Raw genomic sequence first — 18,554 nt, forward strand, 5'->3', positions numbered from 1 at the left:
TGCATCAGATAGTCCTAAAGACAGCTGTCTTTTAACTCATAGCATTTCCTTAATCTTTAGTTACCTGATCATCATGGTCAGTAATGTCTTGCAGACACATGTGATTCATCTGGTTCTGCACAGTCTTTGTGTTCACTTGTCATCCCTGCTGACCACTGCGTGCTCCCGTCCCATGCAAATCAGTTGGAAGGAAAACAGTGGCTCTTTATCTAAGCTGGTCTACAAAACCTAAACTTGCGTTTCCCAGCTGTCTTGATGATTATCTAGTCTAATTAGCTGAACATAAATTAAAAATAGTTAGCACATGATGAATTTGTTAGAGGCAGCTACAAACAGCGGTCCACATCAGGTCAGTCATTGGCCTATATGTAATGCTTATATCAAAACAAAGAAGAGTCATGTATAATTTCATTATTTTATGCACATTACTATCTAATATACTTGGTTGTTTTAGCTATTAACATGTTGTTTTTCAATGTAATTTTTATTATCTAATGAAATGGAAAAATACATTGGGTTATGCAGTAGATTTCAGAATGTGAATGGCAACTAAAAAAGTCATCAGTATGTCAAAAGCTACATCTTTCAACTGCATTCTATATATTATATCATAATATATAATTCAACACTAGCAAGTAATGTTTAAATTTTTGTTTATTTAGGATGAGAGGAAGATGTTAATATTTAGGAAGACAATAGTAACTGAAGAAGGTGGTCACAAGTGGGAGCATTAACATTGTTCTACAGTTGCCACACTGATGGGGCTGCCTGCAGATGTGCTTGCAAACATTTTTTTTATTTATTGGCTTTGTGAGTACAGGCATCTGCTAATGCCTGTAATCTCAAAAAGCCACAAATTCAGTTTGTCTATGACTCCTGCAAAACAAAACGTTCTCGACAGTGAATAGCGAAAGTAATTTATGGTGTTGTTAACTTCTAAGTGACTACACCACTGTGGCTAAAACTGTGAAGAAATAACACAGTGCTGTCAAAAGTGCCTTCATTATATTTTACTGTACAATTACTGTTGCCCAGCAAGTATTTAGTCTGTTCTAATGGTATGTCTGTGTTATGTTCTCATTTTGGGCTTGAAAATAATTTAATATCACTGTTAATCATGCTTCTTTGTGATTATATTGTGATATATTGGAGTAGTTGTGTTTTCTAAATTAACAACAAGCAGATTTTTTTTTTTAATCTGACTAGAAAACTTTCTAAAAAATGCAATATGCATCTGTTTGACAAAAGAAATACAAAAGAAAATACATCTGCTGATTTAAATTTTCCCTTTGTTTCCCACAGTTGTGATGAATAAGGAAATCATGTCACGTGTGGTGAAGAAGAGGCAGGCGGACCCCAAGGTGGTCCAGTATGTGTGGGCAGCCATTGAGGTCATCCGCAACCAGAAACAGATTGCAAACATGGACAGGATCTCCAAGTAAGTTCTCCATGGATGTGGCAGATAGGATGATGTATATCTTTATGTGTCTATGTGTCTTTCACACCATACTGCCAAAGGATACTTTTAAGGGACCAGTCTGCAGGATTTAGTGATACACAAAAACACACACACCCCTACATTGGTCACAATATATATGATAATCTGTATCCAGAGCCAACATTTGTCTGTTCTGGACTACTATAGAAGCATGGTGGTGCAACATGTGGCCCTTTTTCATACACAGAGCTGCCCTGGCTTGAATTGGCGTGACTCTGCTGGTCAGCCCAACATGGCAGAGGTTTGCATTTCTTTTACAGCAGGACTGCCCACTTGAATGTGTGTCTTTTTGAGCTTGAGCAGGCTTGAGTCGAGTGGTTGTAAAGTTGTAGATAAACCATTCATACGTCTCTAGAATAAACATGCTGTTTCCTTCATTTCTTCATAATAAAAGTCTTGTGTTCTGTTATTTAAATGCTTTTATTATGAAGCAACACAAACAGGAGATGTTTTCATTCAGGGGTTTCATCAGCAGTAACCACGAGCCCATCACACCTGAAAACGAACATAAAATGGTAAAATAATGCAGATACCTAAAAGTACAAACAGCAGCGTAGGAGAGAAACTACATTTCAAAGCAGAGATTCAGTTGGTAGCTACACAAGTACTGAGAGGTGAACATAAAGACACTTTTGAAAACGGATTTCTCTCTGCTCTCCTTTCAACATATGACGAATGAGGAACTTTGCTTTTACACAAAAGGAGTGATAGTTCATGTTTGAGAAGCTAAAACCATGTCATCTTTGCTCACTTTATGTTCTATATTTTCCTATAGATCAATTATTTGATTCAACTCTAAAAGTATATTTATTCTGGCTGAACTGATGGCATAGGGTATCAAGTGTGATATAACATCTGTGTAACATGGTCGTCTTTGAAGTGGACTCACAGCAGATGCTGCAAATAGGTGGGGCTCAAGAGAAAAACAAATACGATTCTTGGATTCTTGAAATTGCAGGCTCATTTTGAATAATTCTCAATTTAATATTGAAAGTGTGACACACTTGTTTCACGAACATATCTAGTGTTGAAATGATGACATCATATATCCAAAAGGTCAAAGGTCCACTTCACTGTGGCATCATATTGTTCTGCAATCTGTAAATTTTATGTATGTTTATGTGTGTCACTATAGTGATAACTGCAGTTTTGCCAAAAAATACATGTAATGCCTTTTATTAAATGAATCTGCACTGCACGGTAGAGCTTTAATGATTAATTGATTATTAATCGATTATTAAATTAATTGCCAACTATTTTCCAAATCAGTTAATCATTTTGAGTACAAATATCTGATTTCAGCTTTTCAAATGTGAATATTTTCTGGTTTCTTTCTTCCTCTATGGCCGTAAACTGAAAATCTTTGAGTTGTGGACAAAATAAGACATTTGAGGATATCATCTTAGGCTTTGGAAAACAGTGATCAACATTTTTTTTTGTTACCATTTTCTGACCTTTTGTAGACCAAACAACGAATCAATTAATCTAGAAAATAATCAACAAATTAATCAGTGGTGAAAATAATCATTAGTTGCAGCCCTACTACACTCATGAATGTACACAATTTGACTGGTTGGCAGAGTCGTACAACTGTGAGGCAGTAATTCTAGTTTTGCTTGATAATTGACTTGAACAATTAATCATCAGAAATAATTGTTGATTCATTGTCTGTTGAATGGCCAACTGACTGATCAGTTAGTTTTTTGGCATTGTTGTTGCAGTGGGTGTTGGTGTTAGCTGCAAAGACACAGCTTGGACGTTCTGTTGAGGCCTGTTTGCATTCAGTACCACACTGGGAAAAAAAATCAATAGTTAGATTGACAGCTGTTGGAGTTCTGACATTCTCCAGCTACTATTCACTCATTGCCATTCTTGCCATGAAGTCAGCCACCCCATATTGCAACCTCCTCCTAGTAGAAACTGGACCTAGTCTACAGCAGGTTGGGTTCATGATGCTTTAAACATCATTATTTTATCTGTGGGGGGAATTTCACGTTGTTCAAACTATGCAAATTGATGACGAATCATCAACAGCAGACCTCGCTGATCAGTCATTCCTTTCATTCGGCGGATGGAGCAGAGACTAAATGAAACACTTAGCACATCTCATACGGCAAGTTGGCGAGCACCTTGGAGCTGGCTGCTTGCCAAATGAATACTGGCGGAGAGTGAGTGTTGTCATAGCAACACTAAGCAGCGGCATGCAACGGATAGCCCCAGCTCTCCCCCACACCTCCACCCTATCCAGTCCCACTGTAGCTTAATTTCACCGAGGAGGCTTTGTGGCTAAGAGGGTGATGGCTTTGGCTTTGTGGAAATAGAGGAGACGAATGTCAGAGAGGCAGGAGCGAATAATTAACCACCCTCTCACATAGCTGGAAATGTAATCTCCTTGTACAGCAGCAGCACAACCACAGCAGTCAGACTGCTTAAAATCAATTAGTTAATCATTAACAAAGCTAATTGCTGATTTACACAATCTGGTATATGTTTAACCGACTGTAGATTTTATGGAAATTTTGACTCTTGACATTTACTTTAATCCACTGTGTTTTTAATCAACATTTTATAGTTGAAATGGCCAATCAGTTCATAAAAATTGTGTTACCAGAGATGCAAATGCCTGATCACTCAAATCATATGACAAAACAACCATAAATATCCATAAAAATAAACTATGTAAAACAAAACAAAGGCATAAAACACACAACATGCATTAACTTTTGTTGTTTTGCTTCCCAAAACCTAAATTGGTATAAAATTGAAATAAACTTGTTTTGTAACTATGATTTAATTTTCACCAGAATGTGTTTGAAGGTAAAGCTGACATTGCGTGTTAGTGTAAAGTAATGTGTAATTCATTTATCAAGAGACAAAATGGACAATAAATAAAATTGAATTTGACTGATGGCTTTTAAAGAAACATTGTATAGATATTACAGTATCATTATTGTGAATTCCTTTGGCCACGATACTGTCCAACATTAGATGGGTCCAGCCTCTTAATGTGAACATTTGCTGGTTTTCTCTGTCTTATATGACAGTTAACTAGACATCTTTTGAGTTCTGAACCATTTTTCTGACAAATCAAGCAATGCAGATATGTCATTTTGAAATTGTAATGAGCATTTTTATGACATTTTATCAACAAATTGTGAGTTGAGAAAATAGACGGAAAATAATCATTAATTTCAGTCTTACATAGTTGCAATAAATCGTATAAAGTTTGTCATTTTATCTTTGTACTCAAAAGATCTGAGTTGGGCAGCAATTAATGATTATTTTTTTTTACCAATTAATTTAATGGGGTTTTTTTTATTATCCAATAATTACTTTATCTCTTAATCTAATTGTTGTTTTTTTATTATTCAATAATATAACAATTAAAATAAATCAAAATAAAATATCCAAAACTTCTCATTAATACTTAAAAGATTTTATTCGGTCTTAATCCTGAAAAATAGACATGCATGCAAGAACATTAGAATATAATAGTGTCATATTTTAAAATTAGTCTAATTTAAAAGGATTAATGTGATGGATATTAATTTAATCTCTAGTCACTGTTTCAACTCTTTTCTTGAACTGGACATTCTGTATTTTTACTTAAGTACTTGACTTAAAACTTAAATCATAAATCATTCATCAACCAGTTTATTTAATCACAGGACTCATATGTAGATAAGATAATCTCTGGCAATGTATTTTTGCATCAGTGTGGGGAAAGGAAAATAATTGAAATGGCCTGAAATGTTTGTTTTAGCAATTTTCTCACTCATACATGGCCATTAAAGTAAACAGCAAATGGAAAGGAGCTGAATAACACTGTTAGATGACGCAAGATAGAACATTACATTAACGCAGTTGTGTAGACATTTTCAACACGTGGGCACTGAAGAAACAAAATAATTTTTAAATGACTGACTACTACTAAAAGAAATGTTCTACGTGTTGATAATCCTATCATGCCTGGGTGCTTGCAGAAAGTAAACATGAAGGTGCTGTCTGTCTGTTGCTGCTGCTGCAGGAGGACAGAGCACCCAGTGCTTCGTTTCATGCATTTGTGAATACAGTTCTACTGCTGTGATCACATTAAGCCTTTAAGAGAGCTTAAAGAGGAGCAAACTATTTTATCTCTGTTTAAAGTACTCCCACACATAAGAAGATCGAGGGGAGGTTTGTTCACTACAGTTTCTTCTTTGGGTGAATCCATGCTCTGACCAGTTGCAGCAGTTCATAGCAACATGTCGATGCACGTCATGCAAATGGACGTGTTTTCATAATTGATGACGTTGGTTACTTCAACGAATCACCAGACTGGGTTAAAGCTAGGTGTTCTTAAAACACTTTAAGCTGTGTGTGTGAGTTTTAACACTAAATCACCTAAAAATTTGTTTTACTGCAAAATGTGGAACTACAGAAATTTGATAAATGTTTACCTCAGGGTTCCCTGTGGTATCTTCGTTTTAGAATCTCTGGTTTAAGTAATCCTGTCTGACTTGTGCTCACCTCACAGTCACACTATAGTCCCCTTCTTTGTAAGTCAGAGGAGTAAATACAGACTCTCACCTGATTCCCCACTGACTTATTCTGTTCGCTGGCTGTCTGCCACAGTAGAGGATACGTGACCTTGTTCAGAGAGGTTTACTGCCAGTCAGCAGGCAGCTGCAGGAATCAAGTGGGCCATTATTTGAATTGCATGTGCTCGCGAACAGGAAAACGTAGGAACATTAAAGGAAGACAGAGATAAGAAAGACTGCCTGTAATCTGTTTCTTGGGTAGAATGAATTTAATTTATGTAGCATTGGGGAATTATTGGTGGAAAATTACAAAGGAAAGTAATTTTAAGACCGTGGAAAAAAATGCATGCTCCCTTGACTGATGATCATGTGTTTATTAGAACTGGTTTCATGGATGTAAAGGGTCTTAAGCCTCACTTGACCCATAAACAACCGTTTAAACTTTAAAGTTTATGACAGCAGCAGTAATTCAGTTTCTAGGTCTCCGCCAAGGTCTCCCCCGACAGCAGATTGAGAATTTAAATGGTCATGTTTGGCTAGCATGTAAAAATGGCTACCATCAGCACAGCTGCCATCACACATTGCTCAATTTCTTTTCAACTTCCACCTGCACAGGTACCTGAGCCGTGTCTTTGGCATGCACCCTAAAGAGACTGCCAGACAGCTGAGCTTGGCTGTGAAGGATGGCCTCGTGGTGGAGACCCTTACTGTTGGCTGCAAGGGCTCCAAGGCTGGCATCGAGCAGGAAGGGTACTGGTTGCCCGGGGATGAGATGGTAAGTTTAACAGGCAACAGTGAACAGTGCATCCCTTTTCTAGATTTTGCGTTAGTGGTCAAAAGTGAGCAAATTCAACATTTCAATGTAAGGTATTTACTGGTGTGTGTCTCCATGTATAGCAATAGACTTCTGTTGGTGCCTTTGTGTTCACATTGTGAGCACCAGGTTTTAGATCGCTGGAAGTTCACATTTCCCAAGAGCTGAAAGTTCAATTTAACTTTAAACAACTGCATAACAACACCTTGCTTTCAACAGCCTTTAACTTGATATATTGTTTCCCTGCTGATGGGATTTTGTTTTATTCAATATGATAAATATAATTCTAGCCAGCCAAAACTAAAACATTTATTAGAATAGTTTAGGGCTGTAAGTAATGATTATTTTAATTCTGCTGTTTGTTGTCTTGATTGATCGATTAATAATGTGTTCTAGTTAAACATCAGAAAGAAGTAAAAAATGTCCATTGCAGTTTCTTAGAGCCAAATGTGATGACGATCAGTTTTAGATATTCACATTACCATAAGACAAATAAAAGCAGAAAATTCAGGAATTTGATGAGCTGGAACCAGACAAAGTTTGACATTTTTTGCTGGAAAGATCATTCACAATGATTAATCAAGCTATCAAAATAGTTGCAGGTTAATTTTCTGTCCACTAATTGTTCACAGCTTTAGAAAGGCTAATAATAAACAAATTAAAGTCTCAAAAGCAACACATGCAGAATGGCTGTGTTGCTTTCATCTATGGGAATTTCAGTTTTTAATTTTTACAATAGCTTGATTACTGCATCAGTTTATAATGGCTGCAGATTTGTGACAGAAAACAATATACAAATTCAGTAAATACTGTCCATAAAGGGGAAGTATATACATGCTTAGAATAGAAATCACATTTACCATTTGTAATGCAAAGACCACGTAATGGATTTCTGTGCAAGTGAGACACATGTACAAGTGCACGCACTCTTTTGGTGGCTTGAAACTTGTGCAGTGGTGAACTGGCCCTGTTTTAGACCACCACACAGATAGTGAAATCCGGGTGTAACCACCTATCTGTCACATTGCTCGCAGTGTGAACACATTGTTAACAGAGTCAGAGCATGCAGGCATTACATGGAGGACATATTAGTATTGTATAATGATCAAGGATGGTTAAAAAGCCTATACAAGATCAAGAAATTGTGATATTTTGGCCACAACCAAGCATTAAAAGACATCAAACCAACCACAGTTTTCAATGTATTTCTCAGTAGCCTGCATCATCTTTTGACTTGCTCAGGCAGCCCCTGCTATCCAGTGTTCTGATATTATTATTTTCCTCTTTTCATGTGGAATTCTTTTTTTTTTCATTTTCTCTTATTTCCCTTGTTAGTTTTGGGGAACAGTTGACAGTGTAGTGATGCTCTCACTTGTCTCTGTTACAGTAGCTCTGCACTGACTGTGTCATTTCAGTGTATCAGCACTACCTGGGGAGAATCGTCATGCTCTTTATCATTTGTAATGCAAAGAGCACTTAATGGATTACTGTGCAAGTAGCATTAACATGTATTTGGTGACTGCTTTAATCCCAGTGCTTTTTACCCCAGGGTACTAACACTCAGGCAGTATCTGTTATGCCTTTCCCATTAAACTACAGAAATATGCAGGAAAAAACAGAAATAACTGATGAGATTTGGATCAGAATAGTGATAGAATATGAATAGAATAGAATATGATAGGAAATTACACTTCTTGTCTTTGTTATAACATGTACTACTTTGCTTAAAACAGTAGTTCTGGCGCAACATGTGCTTGTATGCAACATGAACCAGTGTACATTGACTTAAATGTACAATTTAAATTATTTGAAGTGGGGTTGTATGAGGTATGTATCACCTAAAGATGGCAGTTGACACACCCCCAGTTTGGAAAAGCAGCAGGAGTGCTGGTATAGGAAACTAAGCAGTGCTGTGGATGTATTTTAGCCACCTAAAAAGGCCCATTTAAAAAAATCTATATCAATTTAAAGGTACGTTATATTTAGAAGTTATCTGAGCCAGAAGTTATCTAAATATAGGTCTCTCTCTCTCTCTCACTCAACCAAACTGCTTTTGTAAAAACAGTGATTTTACCACTGCCTCAAGCGGTTACTCTTGTTTGTGTTATTGTGTGACTTTGGTGAATCCAGACTCACCTTTTACAGTGATGAAGTCATACCATAAACAAAAGTAGCCAATCGATGCAGCGGTAGAAACTTCTGTGTTCTGCAAAGTAAAATTAGTGAGTTTGTCAGTGGAGCCTGGTTGCTTTGGAGAGAGTAATATTTGGATTATATAATGGCGGTTTCCACACGGAAAAGGCTGTCTGATGGCAGGGTAAAGCGGTGAAATTTTAAATATGGCACACACCTAAATGGATATTGATTTTGAAACATTTTTTAGAAGGGCCTTTTTAGGTATCTAAAATATGTAAAATACATAAAAACAACTGTAAGCAAATGCACAAACTATGGCTAAGTACAACCCCTCCTTTAAATAATCCAAGTTATCCCTTAAAAATAAGTTTTATAAATGAAACCTTTGCATCCAGGGCTTTTATTATGAGAGCAGGCCAGAAAAGGAGCCATGGGAATCATGGGAAGAAGCATGCGAGATTGGGGAATTGAGTTATTATGGGGTCTGTTTATACTGACAATATTTAAAAAAGCTTTTTTTTTTAATTTGTTGGTCTCTGAAGACATGATACTGTTGTTGTCCAGAGGAGCTCAGGTTATTCTAGCAGCAGGACTTTTAAACACTACTCTCTGAATCACTTGCAATCACAGGAGCCGAAAGCGGAGGGAAGCAAGGTAAGGGCTGCATTGTTACTTTCAAATTCAGGGTTTGTTCTTCATTTGATCACTTCATTTTTTCCCCCCTCTCTCAACTAACATCATTCTGTGAGAAATCGGTTCTGCCACATGCAGTGCAGTCAGGGATTTGAGTGAATCTTTTTATGCAGGTTGCAGAAAAACTAAACAGCATACAGTATGTTCTGGTTAGTGCACAAGTTGTAGGCTGTATCAAAATTCTTATGGAAAGCCTTCAGTGCCAGTGGCGAGAAGTCAGTCATCTTGCACTGTGTTATATGCTTGTGATTGATTCTGCTCACTGCATCTTAAATGAAATTTAACGCTAGGTGGAACCTGAAAACATATCAGGTTTCCATTTGGAAATGTCTCTGCATGCTGGCCTACAGTACTGTATTAAACACACTGCCAGAAGCTACTTGCTGTCATTCAGTTACACTGTAAAAAGCTTCATGAAAGTCCATTGCAGCGCTGTGTCTACGTGGCCAAATTTCTTGTGGAAGTGATCAGTGATTTTGATGAAATATGTGCTCGCTACTTATCTACAGATGTGCTGTTGCTTGATTTAAAAACACAAACACTCAGCTGGTTCAGCTCAAAGCTGTGCCCACTCCCTGGCATTCAGACACTGCTAACTCGAGCCCAATATCAAGTGTAAATTACAGCTTGAACAGTAATCAGCGTTTGCTTAATTGAATCACATTTTAAAGTGAGATGACAAGCAATGCTAGCATAGCCGCAGGTTGGTAGCAAGCATCTGTGCATTTGTAGTATTTTGGTCTTGGTAGTTGTAGTTCTCCTCAGAGGGGGTGTGTTCTGCCGTGTTCTTAACTTCTGTCTGGCATGCTTATTTTCCTTTTTTCTTCATTTAATTGATGAAACAGAGTTTCAGAGGAGGGGCAAGGGAAGAAGGGGTGGTTGTGGTTTGTGTGGTTGTGCTCTTTAGTTTCCTGCGTGCCTGCTGCTAGTAACACAGTCGACTGGTTCTTTCTGGTTAGCAATCACTCAGTGGACAGAGTTTGAATGTGAGACACACTGTAAAGCAGTTGTTAGATGGAGGCAGTCCTCCCTCTGCAGGTACCTGGATTCAGTCCAGCTGGCATGTGCAGTGTCCTTGTCCTGACCTCAGAAATATTTACTCCTCAAACAGATAACTGCACATTTATACACTGACCATAACATTTAAAAATAGCACAGTCAGATTCTTGAAAACAAGTTTTAAATGCACTGCTCAAGTCAGACTGGATGAAATCCAGGTTTGCCCAAAACGATTACCTTTGATTTGAGAATTCATACCAATGAATATCTTTTAAAAACAGTTGGATGCTTTGTTGATAGTTTAAAAGTTTGGTGGTTACATTAATTTAAGTCTGTGCACTTGTGATGCATGATGATGAATATGATATGATGTGTTGATGCACTTTGACAGCAATGATTTTTACACTGTGAAAGAGAGCCCAAGCACACGACTTCATTGAATTTACTAACCCATTATTTTGACAAACTTGAGTGAACTTCCTTGTGCAAACATTGTATTCATCTTTACACCCTCCTCAGTGATTTCCTATACAAGTTTCATAGTGGGACGTGGGCTGCTTTGCTCTAAACACAAGACCACTCTGCAAACATCATAAAAATGACGTGAATGCTATATTTAATGTTTGTGACCCTCAAGTATTATGAGTGGCTTACCATCTTGGTTAAGCAGTTTCCTGGAAATGTTGAATTAGGACTGGGCAATAGGAGGATACATGATGCAAGACAATAAAAATGTATATATGCTTTTGTACTGTCACAGTTTTTACCATACAATTTTGTCTTTTCCTTTAACATCATAGGCAATCACTGAGCAGGACAGCGTTATGGTAATATTGGACTTCATATGATTTTTGCATCAATGTGATTAAGTATGTGATTTAATATGTGATTCATTCAGGTATTTAATTTGCTAAGTAAGCCAAAACGGACATCCATATTTATTTATTGTATCCACTAGCAATATTGTTGTTATATGGAATGTGATATATGATATTATAATTCCAATTACTTAAGCTGTGATAGTTATTTGATTTTAAACATATTGCCCACCCCTACCCTGAAGTAGTGTGCAACAAATAATTTAATTTTTTTATCAGTCTATATTGACATCACCATATATTAGCTTGTAAATATTGCCTATAATGATATCTGATTTGACAAATAAAGTCAAACATTTAATTTGAATTCTTGGGCAAAATGTTCTATAAAAACTGAAGCTTATTTACAAAGTTTTTTGTTTAACTTCTAAGAAGAGTCAGAACTGATTTTTTTGTTGTTGTTGTTGCCACAGTGACGTGAGTTCAGTTTGGTTCAGTCAGAGCTATGGAATATTAAATCATCCGTCCTTACTCACTACACCTTAACTTTCCTTATCCTCAGGTGTGCATTAACTACAGGTCATTTGAACTTCTTTTTAAAATAAAAATGTGAAATTATTGGTTATCTTGTCTGTATTGATCATGAGAACCAGGTACTCATTGGTTATTGTTATCAGCTGAAACAATCAATATCTTCATCTTTTATAAGATAAAAGACTGTAGAAATCTTGGTACAATTCACAAAAGTGCATTTTTAGTTACAACGCATTGTTTGATTTATATGGATGTTAAGAATATGTCAGACTAAAGGTGAAACCAGTTTACCTCTAAAAGAAGCCAGATGTTGGGGTGAATCCTGGAGTTGTTTTGTGTAGGTCATTAAAAGGCACGCTAACCCTGCTGCTCAGCCTTCCTCGGCTCTCTGGCGTGCCCCAGCTTGACACTGACAGTGCAGAGCTGTTAACCAGAGTAGAAGAGCAGTGGGAAGTTGGCTAAAGGCAGCCAGCCCTCCAACTGCCTCAACTCCTCCTCTCTCACGATCCAAGTCCCTGCCTTTGTTGGCAGCTTTTAGTCAAGGCCCATTCCTCCCTTCAAAGAGTAAAAAAAGGTATTTCACGGGTGTTTAGAGAAGAACCAAAAGACAGATTTCTGGTGTTATTTTGGAATCTTTTTCCAGATTTTGCAGCTAAATTTGAGGGATTAAATATTTTGGGGCTTGTATTCAACCCAGTTTTATCTGAATATCTTACCTGTGCATGGACTGAAAACACTCTTGTGTTTTGCAATTTTTTTAACGCTCAGTGTCTTTTTCCTCTAGTACTCAAACGTTATGTTGGGCCCAGTTCTGTCCATGCTCTTGTTGTAACTCACTTTGCTGAAACTACAGACACTGTGTCCTTGGCTTAGAGAGCTTCAGCCTTTTGAAGTCAGCCACTTGTCTTTCATCAGACAATCCAACAATAGTGAAGTGCCTGTTGACATTCGGCAGAACTCAAGGACCATTTCTATATTGTCAAGTGTTTGTGTGGGTGAAGAGTCTCTTACGCCCTAAAAAATAGAAGTCCTTTGAGGAATCTGTGGCTGGTTTTCAGAGTATATTCACATTTAATTGACTTGACTCGAAATTTTCCTCCTTCAGTCCTGTTCATTTTGGGAACACATGAACACAGTGGTTGAACTTGTTTGTTTCCAGATAAAGTCTGGGATTAAGAATGTGATCTAACCATGATCATGATTTAGTATTTTGCTCATGTACTACGAATCTGTATATAAGCCAAAGAATTACTAAAAATGCAACAATCCACAAACCTAGCTGCAATTTTCAAATGGCAGTAGGTACAATATTTGTTATCATATTGAACTCAATATCATTGGGTTTTAGACGAACAAAAGGAGACAATTAAAGACATCACCTTAGACTTTGAAATATTTTATGACATTTTATAGATGTTCTATCCCTACATTAAACTTCACAATTAACTTAAGGCTTTGTTGTTTAATAACTTTTAATAAAACAATTTGTGTAGGGGCAGGTAAAAATTTACCTTGGGCAAGTAGATTTCTGATCCACTTGCCTGTCTGGACAAGTGAAGAAAACCATGTAATAATGATGTATATATTTTTATTTATTATAATTATTATTCCCTCCAATATTGCATATCATGTTGCAACTGCAATATTAGTCGAAATAATTTCAATCAGATTTTTTTTCAAAATCTTTCAACCCTAATGCTTGTTTATGTGGAAAGAAATTTTAGTCTGCTATAAATACAAAAACTATGTATGTAGGGACAATTATTTTAGCCAATATTTCAGCCTGTTTATCGCAGCTTTGTTGTCAGCAGATAAGAAGAAATGTCAGTGTAGAAAAGTCCAAGATAAGTTTGAGGTAACTTAGAGAGAGTAGAAAAAATGTCTGTCAGGCTTTGCTTTGAATATACTTTTTTAATACCTTTATTACATTGGTGGACTGCCAGACTGCTTTGAAGGTAGGGAGGTAGTATATTTTTCAGGTTTATACCGTAGCTGGGTTATTTAAACAACAAAAATGGGTCATTAGAAGGCACGCTAACCCTGCAGCTCAGCCTTGCTCCACTATCTGGCATGTCCCAGCTTGACACTGACAGTGCAGAGCTGTTAACCAGAGTAGGGAAGCAGTGGGAAGATGGCTAAAAGCAGCCAACCCTCTGGCTACATAAAAGGTTTTTATCTATTGATATGTTATTGATTAATTAGTTATAAAAAGTTGCCCATCACAACCTCCCATTCTCAGTTCTGGTGAGGTATCTTAACAGTTATAGGTTGTCCTGTAAAAGAGGAACCCCTATCTTTCAGAGTGTGGAGTGCTTCCTCCTGGCAGGTCCTGCTTTTGATCAGGGTCTTTGGCACTGCAGCCACACTGGCAGCATGAATGTCAGAGCTGTCTGCACTCCTTTTGTCCTCATGACTATTTATGGATGTGTTTGGTAACGTTACACCCCTACACTTCCGACTGAGGCACTCTAGCCTAACTTGTTTTAAATCGCTATGTGTCTTAAGGCAGAAGAACCTGCTGTAGTGTACATTCTTGTTTAAGTCTTTGGTGTAAAGACCTATCAGGGCTATGTACGATTACACAATCCCGGTAAGATGCTCTTCTAAGATTCAAACCACACAATCAGAATTTCTTCCTCCAGTTCAACATGGCCAGCAGCACATGAACACATGGAGAAAAGATCAAGAAAGAGACTGTTTTTTTTTTTCTTTTCTCTAGCTTTCATTGAGCGGCACTCAGTCACGACTCTCTTGCTCTCCCCTGCTCAGTAGGTCCAGACTGTGAGTGGGTGGAGTTGGACTCTTGACAGGTTGATGAGTAGTTGAATTTTTAACAGCTCATGCTTCCCGTCTCTGCCCTTCACTTGAACCCATTAATGAAAATTAGTATAAGACAAGAACACTGTAACAAGTGTGTGTATTAGAGGGGTGCTGCTGTAGTTCAGTTGGTAGAGCATTTCTATGATTAACATTATGATAGGCAGAGAGCTGCATATCGCTCAGACCTTTTACAGCAGTGGTGCCCAACCCTGGTCCTCAGGGACCCCTGTCCTGCATGTTTTAGATGTTTCCCTGCTCCAACACACCTGATTCAAATGATAAGGCTGTTGTCAGGCTTCTGCAGAGGCTTGATGATGAGCTGATCATTTGAATCAGGTGTGTTCAGGTGTGTGTGAAACATCTAAAACATACAGGACAGGGGTCCCTGAGGACCACGGTTGGATACCACTGGTTTACAGTATTACAATGTACGATACCCAAGTTAAGGTACCAAAACCTCTCTATGATACTTTTTTAAATTCCTTGCATAGGAAACATATAAACATGTCATTTATCAAAACATAGGACATAAAAGATCTCAAATGTTACACATTTGACCAACTTTGTCTTAATCAAATAGAGTAAAAATGGACGATTTTGATTAGAATCAGGCACTCACCCATTTCTCCTCCTGGATCTTTTTAGCTGCTTCACAATTTGAATTAGACACCTCTTGGCTAAATGCTATGAACTCCATGCTATCACCACCTGCTGTCGCTAAGGCCAGTTTGACTCCTCTTACACTTGGTATATGTCCATATTCACATTTGGAAGCAAAGTAAAATAAAAAGTTGTTGCTGTTGAAATACACCTGGGAGTGAGAGGGTGCATAGATATTACAATCATGCTATGATCTGGAGCTATTTGGTCACCCTCAGTGGAATTTATGAACACATATTTTCTGTGCAGTACTAGGATTTGTCGGATTGGTGCATTTTGGAATAGTGGCAAATAAAAAGTAGCAATTTTTTGGTATATCTTGCAGTTAGTGTTGTTTTGTATTTAGCTTTAACTTAAACCTGGTTCTTCTAACTTAATCTTTTCAGTCGTCATAAAACTTAGAGCTAGTTTTAATCAAGGCCGGAGGATGAAGACAGTTGTTTCCTCCCCTGCCGTGGTCGGTGGGTTGGAGGGGGGGGTCACCCAAACTTGTACTCTGCTGTGTCTTCCCTGCAGGAGTGGGAGACAGAGAGCCACGACTGGTACTGCTTTGAGTGTCACCTACCAGGCGACGTCCTCACATGTGACAACTGCTTCCGAGTTTATCACCTCAAGTGTCTGTCAGAGGATTTCAAGCCCAGAGACGGAGGATCCCACTGGCAGTGTGTCGTCTGCAGGGTAGGTGGTAAATCTCCGAAGTGCGTCTACTCTTAAATGACTATTATGTCCATTTTTTAATTTTGAATGAGCATAAAGATATTTTATCCAATCCTCATTTATTTCAGAGGGAAGTTTAAGGATTAAGAACAGGTATTAGGGTTAAGGTAAGGTTTAGGTGAATGTTAGAGTATGGAGGAAATTTAGGCATTTATATGCTGCTGGTTTTACATGTGCCTCTACAAGTCATGATCTGTTCTTTCATCCTCCACACTGCCACAACGGCAATACTTTTATTTCTGAAGTCTTCGCTTAGCTGATATGTAATAACTTTTTCTGCAATATTCCAGAGATTATTGCAGCAAAGAAGAAAATGTTTTAAAAACAAACTTGCTCTCTACATTTGGGCTTCTTACTGACATTGAGACCTCTAAAATGTGTCTGTACAGAAACAAAAAAGTCTCTCCAGCAGAAATGGTGATGACAGCATTTCTCTTACCCAGATCAGGGTTGGGTATCGTCCATTGATAAAAGCTGACAGTCACTGACCACAGATTGTGAACTGGCTTTACACCTAGTCTCATTCAGGTCACATTGAAAGTAACCATTTGGTTAATTACTTGGCTGCGCTTCAGCAACATGAACTAATTAATTACTGTTTTTCTGATTAGCCATAAACAAATAAGTTTTTTTTTTTTAATTTTGCACTGACGGTTAGCTATTGCTATTGTCAGGTTTGGATATGTAAAAAAAAAAAAAAAAAAACAACGACATGTGAGTTGTTTTATGCCCTGACAGCTGTCATTTACATTTTCAGTTTCTTTAAAAATATAAGTCTATATGTATCAGGTGTGACATAACCACCGGTAAGCTATACTTGGTCGTCTCTGAAGTGCTTTCTTCAGGTTTGTGCCAAGTTTGTAGTTGTGTCCTACTATATAATATCAAAAATTATAATACTCCCGTCCCAAGAACAATATCTAACAATGATCTCATTGTCCATCATCCATGTTTGACAGTGGACATCATCAGTAAACCCTTCATTGGACCCTAACTCCAATGAAGGGTTTTGTGTTCATGATATTTAAGAAATCAGTTTACTGCAGAAATAGACCAAATTCTCTTGTCTCTGTCCCTCTTTGTTCATTTTTTCACTTCCATTGTCAGACTCTTGCATTTGTTTATTTATGACATTGTATTTCTGTCATAAGCTAATATAGATATTAAATTTCAGTGTGTCTGTGTATTAGAGCATGAACCTGCTGTGTGTTTTAACTTTCCCTCCCTCCTCCTTCTCTCTCCATGTTATCCCTTCTCCTCCTGCAGGGCAGTAAAAAGAAGAACCTGAACAAACAGGAGATGAGTAAATACCTGCGCTTCATTGTCCAGCGTATGAAAGAGAGGGTGAGAACAACCATATGCTTTTTTTATATTGATTTTTTTTTCTTGTTATCCTCCTTAAACTCCCTATGCAGATTGTTGTCAATTGCACTTTGTAACGATGTAGTTCTTTGGCCTGCCATTTTAATGTGTTCACTCGCTGAAGTGTCCTAGAAAGACTAATATTTTCAAACTGACCCTGGCCATTTTCCAAGGGCTTGGGTGTTGTCCAAATTTTATAAATTGCCCTTTTAAATCTATTCATTTTGTTATTTATTTTTATAGCTCTTTGTTCTTGTCATGTTTTAAAGAAATGTACATGTTGATAGCCAAAACCAACCTTATTTTCAGCAGATAAAGGGTCTTTTTTTGCCACTCACAAGGTATGTTTGCTATTTTCAGCTAGATTTAACTTGAACTGGACTTTGTTTAATTTAGCTTTGTTCTTATACTGCAGGAAGTTTTAATCATGTTAGATTGACTTTATTTCCTTAAAGCCAGTGAGTATAGCTTAGCCTGTGCTTTTGCACTTGCACTGGGCCTCATTCTTTCATGGCACAGTTAGCAGCACAATTTTGTTTACATTGCATCTTGGTGCCTCTGTTGGCTCAGCTGTCAAACACATATGCCAGCCTGTCCGCTCGAAGGTTGGAGGCTAAATGAGCATTTTTGAAACATCTAAAATATGTGTAAGCTTTAAAAAGAAAAGATAGTAAAAACAGATTTGATTTGTGTAATTTTATTGGATTTGACGGCCTTAATTCTGCCCTTATTCTGTGGTTATGGCCTCTGCTGTGGTCTTTAAAGTATTCCTCTTGTAAAACTACTACAATGACCCACACTTTCTGCCCAATTAAGAAAAAACGCCCCCTTCAATCTCCTTCCATTACCCCACCCTTCCTCAGTCTTTTTATCAAGTACACCTCTATGTGCTTTCTGATCTCCTCTATTCTTTCTTCTCCTCTCTCTCTCCAACCTCTTCTGTATAAAAGTTGTGTTAAATCTCATTACTTTGTCTCCACCTC

At 37.5% G+C, this 18,554-nt stretch overlaps 1 protein-coding gene across 1 annotated transcript in view; it reads left to right on the top strand.

Annotated features, from left to right (window-relative positions):
- Nucleotides 1-18,554, top strand: part of zmynd11 (zinc finger, MYND-type containing 11) — a 37,108-nt gene that overhangs the window by 5,588 nt on the left and 12,966 nt on the right. Inside the window, exons 2-7 of the mRNA XM_084731537.1 lie at nt 1,303-1,438; nt 6,634-6,793; nt 9,599-9,622; nt 11,461-11,487; nt 16,009-16,170; nt 17,476-17,553. Of these exons, the coding sequence (XP_084587663.1) occupies nt 1,308-1,438; nt 6,634-6,793; nt 9,599-9,622; nt 11,461-11,487; nt 16,009-16,170; nt 17,476-17,553 (582 nt within the window). The 5' untranslated portion in view covers nt 1,303-1,307. The remainder of the gene's footprint in view (nt 1-1,302; nt 1,439-6,633; nt 6,794-9,598; nt 9,623-11,460; nt 11,488-16,008; nt 16,171-17,475; nt 17,554-18,554) is intronic.

The sequence above is a fragment of the Lutjanus erythropterus genome, chromosome 12 (assembly GCF_056507025.1).
Source record: "Lutjanus erythropterus isolate fLutEry1 chromosome 12, fLutEry1.hap2, whole genome shotgun sequence".
Classification (NCBI taxonomy): domain Eukaryota; kingdom Metazoa; phylum Chordata; class Actinopteri; order Lutjaniformes; family Lutjanidae; genus Lutjanus; species Lutjanus erythropterus.